Genomic DNA, 8,222 nt, shown 5'->3' on the forward strand with positions numbered 1-8,222 from the left:
CCTGGAGAAACTTGATGTCTGTACATAGCCACAGCTACAGCCTGAAGATGGCATGGAAGCTCAGGGTATAAACTCTGGTGAGCTATTGGGCTGCAACTTTCTCCAACCTGCCAAACCACATGTATTATGCTGCTGGGAGATAGGTGTGCTGCCAGAAGCATGCAAAATCATGTCCTGATCAGCACTACTTCAGCCTGTTAGTCATTCTAGAAACACTGTACGCTGTTGCAGGCACCATAAAATCCTTAGGACAAAGTTCCTGGCCTGTTTTAGGCTTGCTGGAAGAAGGACAAATGACCAAACATAGAACTTCCTAAACACTAAAGCATGGTCCTGGCTAAGTAATCTGGCCTTACACCAAGGATTTGTGCTATCCTAGAGTCACAAAAGTCTTGGGTCTGGGCCTGTGCATGTTACCAGCAGGGAATCAGTATTGCTGAGAGTGCAGATGGACTGAGGAACCTGAACTTAGCTCTTGCCATTCCATTCCCACCTCTTTACAGTGTACAGAGTCCAAATCTGTCATCACTGGGGGTGGGGGGGCAGATCATGGCATCTAAAAGCAATAATAGCTTAGAGTCCAATTCATAAATGAGTTCCAAGCCCCACTTTTGCCCTGAGGACTCTAGCTGTTTGCTGTTTTACAGATGCATTTTCCTGTCTTTTAAAATATTTTCTTTTCCCTGTTGCCCAAAAACCCTCTCTCTTCCTGACCATACTCAGCAGAGCTACTCAGCCTACAGCAAGCTGTTCACCCTCTTGTCTATTATAAGGATTTCCTGTGTTGCTCAGAGTACAACTAATATGCATGTAGAAGGGAATCTTTTTAAGTTCATGATGTTTCTGTACTAATTGGAGCAGCAGAGTCACTGTGTCTAATTTTGTGCATCCTGACTGGGCTCAGTAGCAAAACTAAGGCAGGGCAACCAGGAAAACAACCCAGGCACGGAGATGCCACTGCTGCAGATACACCAGCAGTATTGGGGCAGCTGGAGGTTGCCACGGCCTCTGCATCACTGCTGCCTTGGAGGCCCAGTTGCCTTGTTCCACCTTGTCCTGTGTGTTTTATTTCCAAGGCCATTGGAATAAACCCTGTGAATGCCAAGACAGTCTACCTCAGCCTGATGAAGGGCGTTTGTGCCCGAGAGCTTGCTAAGAAGAATTTTTCCAACTATCTGAGTTAATCTAATAAAAGATACCGGATTTACCCAAAGAACCTTGTCTGCCGAAGTCCTTAGACCAACAGAGCTGCAACCTACACCCCTGAAGACAGGCCACCGCATTCTGCCTCAAAAGTCAGAGGATTATAGCATTCTCTGTTTCATGCTTCAAAAGACACTAGCAAGCCACACATTTGGCTTAGAAGTCAAACGATAAGAAACCTCCTCTTAGCAAGAACACATCTCTCAGCGCTTGAAAGAAATCACATGGCTATAGGAAAAAAATCGAAGACAACAGCACTATGAATTCGAATTACCTGTGGTGGCAACAGTGAACTTGCAGTGCAGCAGGAGTAGCAAAACTTTCACAGGCTCCATCTTGAATAGAGAGTGCTGGCAGCAAGTGTTTGCCAATTAATTACTTCCCGTATCACCTGCTTCAACAAACCAATTCCCGTGCCTTCTCATCCCAGCCCAGCCCTCTGACTCACTTGGAGAGTTTGCTGTTGGAGCATTTCCCCTTTGCCTCAAGTTATTCTCTACCAGTAGGGGGCCACTTAGCTTTGAGTCTGCTGCTGGTTGGGAGGCTGGATCACAGCCAGGAGGGAGACTCTTGTTCTTAAAGAAGCTGGTAAGCAGCCTGAGCTGGCACGCTGCGAGTAAGGGACATGAGCTAGCAAGTGCACTTTTTTCAGAAGGAGGATGCCTTGTGGGCCCAAAATGTTGCCTAAATAGAGCGCTAGACAGCAGACAGCAGAACCAGACCTTTTCAGATCCTACAAAGGCAGAGCCTGGCTAGGGAACAACAGGCTTTTAATATATCACACACACGTAATGGGGGAAGGGGAAGAAGCTGGAAATGATCTAGTTTCCCCTTCCCCCTCGCCCTCTCTCTCCTTGCCTGCCCTTCTCCCCCCCAACCCTCTGCCAGCTGGCTGGATCTAAGTTTCCAGATGTCACAACCTCCAATTATGAAACCTAAAGTGGTTTGTGTTGGAAAAGCCTTCATTTTGTAAGATGTCTCCATAAGAAGGGAACATGGACCCTGAGCATCAGCAGTTACATATAGCAAATCTAGCCCTTCTCATTTCATGGTCTAGGGATCCCTAGGCTTTAAGTGATCCAGTTCCTAAGCTGGCAGAAGCTGGGATAACCTGCAAGCAAACTGCTAGGAGAGAAAAGGGGCAGTGCTTTGGGCAGAGAGGTCCTGCATTTTAATAAAAAATGCGGAGTGAGATCTTACTTCAATTTGGGGGCGTTCATTTCTCATATTCAGTCTGTACAATCTGCACCTATTTGTTAATGTGATTTTTCTTGCTTGTGTAATAAATAGGGATCCTGGTTTTCTCTGTTTAAATATTGCAACTTCTCTGATAAAAATGCAAATTCTCTGATAACCCCCCCAAATCCATAATTAAAATGAAAGGCCACCATATATATAGGTATCAGTTGAACACAATGTTTTATTGATATATTTACCATTTTAAAGCAATTTGGAAGCCTACCAATGCCTCAATCACTATACTAAAATAACTTCTAAATACCTATCAATTTGGGTATTTGATTTTGGGGGTTTTTTATTATGGAAAATCAGAGCTTCCCCTACCCTTTTTGCTCACCAAGACTCAAGTCCAGGCTCCTCACTCCCCACCCACAGCCCCCCGCCCGCTCCAGCTCTGCCAGAGGGGCTGTGGAGCCAGGGACATGGGTCCGAAGCCTCCTGCCCATCTGCAGCAGCACCTGAGCCCTGGCTGCCACCCATGGGAGGTGGCAGCTGCTGCAGCCCGAGCAGAGCACAGAGCCCAGCTCCCTCTCCCCTGCGGGTGGGACAGCTAGAGCACAGCCTACGGTGGGCTGGGTGTGGGCTGCTGGCTGCAGGGGCCTCCGCGGCCCAGTGGGTGGTTCCTAGCATGGCAGGGCAGAGCAGGGTAGGAAAGCTCCTTGCTGCCATGCCCCCTGCCAACCCGGCAGAAGCAAGGGTCACAACTCCGTGCCACTGCCCCTGCCCTGCCAGGCAGGCAGGGGGTGCCTTGCCAGGGTGGCGCAGGTCTCACAGCAGCAAGGAGCTCTGCCAGCCTCCGGAGAGCTCTTTGCAAAGGTGCAAAATCCACGTGTTTTTTGTTAAAATGAGAAATCTGCATTTTTCTCAATTAAAAGGAAAAATCCACGGTTTTTTCCATTTTTCTGTGGGAAATGGAAAATCCGGATCCCAGGTAATAAACATTTTTTGATATTGTGTTTACTTTAATGATTGCCTCTGGTTAAGGTGATTTTCAGAGCAATTGATAACTCTGAGTTTGCCTCTTTCACAGAACCTATACCATATAAACTGTAGGGGTACATCATAACCTGGCAAAACTTTCCCTGCTGGATCCACAAAACTCAGACTGAACCAGGTTAGATGAAGATTTACTGGGGTAAGAAGTTATTTTATGGGCAAATCTTAGAGGCTGGGCTGGGGAGTCAGTTGCCAGGCAGATTATAATGTGTCAAAAATCCAATGTCTATGTTTAGTCCCTGATCTCTAGTATCCAGGAGGTTGATGAAATGGATACTAGAGATCATGGACTAAATATAGACATTGGATTTTTGACACATTATAATCTGCCACATTATAATCCCCAGCCCAGCCTCTGACTTCTTTACTTTTCATTCCATCCAGGAAGAGCACACACCAACTGCTAAGACTTCCTTAGCCTGACGAAGGGTTTTTGAACCCGAAAGCTTGCTTAGTAACTATTCTCCAACTATTTGGGTTGGTCTAATAAAAGATATCAAATTCACCCAAGGAACCTTGTCTGCCTATGTCCTTAGACCAACACGGCTAAAACCTACACCCCTGGATACCGTTAAGAGTGTTATAATATAAATTGTTACATTGGCCCAGGGAATACTGGAGAGAACAGCAGATCAGTAGGCTAAGAAGGCTCTCTGAATAAATATATTTAATGCTATAATAATAATACTGTAATAATAATAATAATAATAATATTGTAGCCTACAACTGTCAGAAGCAAATCAGAAAAGCTCTGGCAGAGAGATAAAAAAGTTTGAGGAATATTGTATACCCAAACAAAATTAAATCTTTGAATGGCATAATTTCCACATGAGACAGCAGAAAGAATGAGAGACAATAGAGGGGTTTCTCAAAGACTTCAAACTGCTGAGCCAGACATGCAGCTTTGGAGACCTAAAAGAGTTCATGATCAGAGACCAAATACTATTAGGTATAAGGGATACAAGCCTCAGGAAAAGACTGCTAGAGGATTCTGAGCTTAACTTGGAAAAGGCAGTTAGAATGTGCCAAGAGGCTGAGATAACAGACTGCAGAAGCTGGAGGAAAAAGAAGAACAAGATGAACTAGAAAGGATTACAAGACTACAAAAACCTATGGCAACACATAAACAACACAGGAAGGAGGACCTCACTATGAAGCAGGCAAGCAGAGGCCAAAGAGAATTGCTTGAAGAAACAGTGGTCAGCTACAGATGCTGTGGGGGTTACCACAAACCCATAGAGTGCCCTGCATTTGGTTAGCACTTCAACAAATGCTAAAGATTCAATTGCTTCGCAAAAGTTTGCAGAAAGGAGCAGGATGTGCCACACAAGAAATAGCAGGTGCATGCTCTATGCAACAAGGACGAGGAAGAATTCTTCATTGGCACAATACAGGAAGTTAATTCTTCTGAGAATTGGACAATCACCCAAGACACCAATGGACTAATGGTAACTTTTAAATTAAATACAGGGGCACAGGTCAATGTAATACCAGAATACATTATTTAAAAAAAACAAACAAACTAAACCTGTGTACTATGAGCATAAGAAAGTGAAATTTAGAGCGTCTAATGGGAACATGATTGCAACCAAGGTTGTTTGTGCACTGCATGTTAGATACAAGGGTAATATAAAAGTTCAGTTTGTAATAGTCCCAGGAAAGCTAGTGGCAATTATCGGGTTGCAAATGTGTAAAACTCTAGGTTTCATTAAAAGAATGGATGCCATTGAGGGACTAGAAAGCAAGAACATAGAAGAAGTGTTTTATGATGTGTTTCAAGTTATAGGGAAACTGTCAACTGAGTACAAGATAGAATTAAGAGAACCAAATATTTCCACCACACGTGCTCCAAGAAATGTTCCCCTTGTACTAAGGGAGAGACTGAAAAAGGACTTGGGTAGATTAGCGAACATGGAAAATATAAAAAAAGTAGAGCAACCAACTGCTTGGGTTCATTCACTGGTCATAATAGAAAAAAAAAAGATGGATCCTTGTGATTGTGTCTGGATCCTAAGTAAATAAACAGATACATCAAAAGGGAGTATTTTCTTATTCCCACCACAGAAGAGGTTTTTGGCAATGTGACAGAAGCTAAATATTTCTCCCCTTTGGATGCCTCTTCTGGGTTTTGCCAAGTTCCCTAGAAGAGAATAGCATTAGATAATGTACCTTCAATACTCCCTTCAGAAGGCATTGCTGTCATAGGCTTCCTTTTGGACCGTGTTCTGTATCTGAAGTGTTTCACAGACAGGTGCAACAAATTTTTGAAGTTCTTGATGGAACTATGGTTTATATTGATGATGTATTAGTTTAGGGAAATACTATGGAAGAACATGACTTCAGGCTAAGAAAGGTACTAGAAAGAGCTCACTGAGAAGGTCTGAAACTGAACAAACAAAAATGCAAATTCAGGGTCAAATAAATAACATATCTGGGAGAAAAGCTCTCTGAAAAAGGGGTGCAAATCGATCCTGCAAAGGTTAAAGCCAGTACAAACATGCCACCCCTTACAGATAAGGAAGGAGTGCAAAGATTACTGGGAATGATCAATTGTGTAGGTGCAACGATTACTGGGAATGATCAGTTATATAGGGAAATATCTACCTAATTTAGCAGAGCAGACCAAACACCTTAGATCACTCCTACAAATAAAAGCTCAGTGGATTTAGGAACATGAATGAAGATGAATTTAAAAACTTGAATGAAAAAATAGTGAAAGCTCCAGTACTAAAATACTATGACCCTAAAAGACCCATTAAATTGTCAACAGATGCTTATAGAGAAGGCATTGGAGCAGCTTTACTTCAAAAACGTGGGGATAGCTGGAGACTGGTAGCAAATGCATCTAGGGCACTCTCTAAATTAAAGTATCTATATGCACAAATTGAGAAAAGACTACTGATGGATTCCCCGGTATACACAGGTCACCCCCTCCTGCAGTCCACTTATCTTGAAAAAGGATACTGTGTTATCCGAAAGCTTGCTAGAAACATCAACCCACCTCCAAGTTGGTCTAATAAAACATATCAACTCGAACCAAAAGGCTCTGTTTATCAGACAGCCCCAGACCAATACGGCCAACCCCAAAAGAAAACTCCCAAATTAAGAAAGAAAGTTTAGCTCTGGTATATGGCTATAAGAAATTTCATATGTTCATCTATGTATCATCACCTGTGATAGCTGAAATGGATTTGTTTGAAAACAAATATGGATCCCATCACAACACTTAAAGTCCTAAATACCCACAATCCAATGGTCTAGTGGAAAATGGAGTACAAATAGTGAAGACATGGTTGAAAAAAGCTACAGATTCACACACCAATGTTTACCTGTCACTTTTAAATTACAGGGCAACACACCCCTAAAACATGGAGTGTCCCCAGCAGAAATGCTGTTTAACAGGAAACTGAACACCAGGCTGCCAAATCTTGTGGATGATGCTCATCAGAATGAAAAGCAAAATGTGAAAAGATTTAAAAAATTTGACAAGCTCAAACAAAAATGGTACCACGACAGGGATGCCAGGGAGTTACCACAACTGCACGACAAAGATACGGTGCTTATTTCAGTTGGACGGACGTGGAAACAAAAAGCACTAGTTTCCTATCAAGTAAATCCTATAAGGTGTCACACTGGAAGGACAGGTATTAAGAAGGAACAGACAACACTTGCAGCTTGTAAAGGGGTGAAAAGAAGCAGCATTATGAGACTCACCAAAGGAAACGGAGCTAACCACACATTCACCAGAGGAAGCAGAGCTAACAGCAAAGCAACACGGCAAAGGAGACTGAAAATGCCACCGAAGTAGAGACATCTGAAAAAGGAAACCAAACAAGAACTGAAATAATAAGGGGTAAGAATGCAGAAACTGAGAAGATCACCTAGAGCTAAAAAGCCAACACAAAGACTAACAGAGACCTGTTAAAATGTGCTTTAACAATGGGTTGAACTAAACTGCCAAAGTTAGTATTCCAGGGGGATATGTTACATGCGTAGGGGGAAGATGTGTGGATACCACCAAGAGCCTTATGTATAAGTTGTTACATTAGCTGGGGAATTGCAGGAGGGAACAGCAGAGCTGTAGGCTAAAAAGGCTCTCTGAATAAACAAGCTTTATCGTTCTGTAAATTTAACTCCTTGGTCTCTTGAGAAAAATGCCACAGGCACTGCAAAAAGAACAAACTACCCTGGTTTGTGGCAGCTCCCATTAGACCACTTTCTCCAATTATGTCAAGCCACAGCTTTTCAATTAGCAGCCCGTAGGCCACATCTAGCCAGGTGGGGTTATCATGCAGGTCCCAGGGTCTCTGGGGAAGGACAGGATGGCTGGAGACCCCATTAGCTTGCTACCCAAACAATAGTGCTAGCAAGGGGGCTTGTACTGTTCCTGAAGCAGTAGGGAGGGCAGGGGTGATGCATAGGGGGTGCACGCGGGCATACGTCCAACCCCAGCGTGTGGTGGTGCATCCCCTGCAAAAAGGCACTATTTGATCTGGATTTGGCTTCAGCCCGAATCAGGGACAATGATTTGATTCAATGATTCGGATCACTGTCCCTGATTCAATTCGGCTGAATTAGAATCTGAAGATTCAATGCTAATTCATAGAATCAGCAATTTGGATATAGACACAGCTTTAAAAGTTTTTTCTACGTACCTGTTTCTACATACCATATTGTGATCACTGCAATGCTGGGGTGGACGTAGTGGCCCACAGGAGTGCAGGGGAGCCCTCCACGTGGTTGGCGGCAAACCCAGAAGTGGACTGGAAATACTTCTGGTCCAC

General features: G+C 43.5%; 1 protein-coding gene across 1 annotated transcript in view; it reads right to left on the bottom strand.

Annotated features, from left to right (window-relative positions):
* Positions 1 to 1,606, bottom strand: part of SMPDL3B (sphingomyelin phosphodiesterase acid like 3B) — a 14,875-nt gene extending 13,269 nt beyond the window's left edge. The window contains exon 1 of the mRNA XM_006014822.2: positions 1,478 to 1,606. Coding sequence (XP_006014884.1) covers positions 1,478 to 1,538 — 61 coding nt within the window. The 5' untranslated portion in view covers positions 1,539 to 1,606. The remainder of the gene's footprint in view (positions 1 to 1,477) is intronic.
* Between the last annotated feature and the right edge of the window lie 6,616 nt (positions 1,607 to 8,222).

Source organism: Alligator sinensis, unplaced genomic scaffold (genome assembly GCF_000455745.1).
Source record: "Alligator sinensis unplaced genomic scaffold, ASM45574v1 scaffold264_1, whole genome shotgun sequence".
In the NCBI taxonomy this organism is placed as follows: Eukaryota; Metazoa; Chordata; order Crocodylia; family Alligatoridae; genus Alligator; species Alligator sinensis.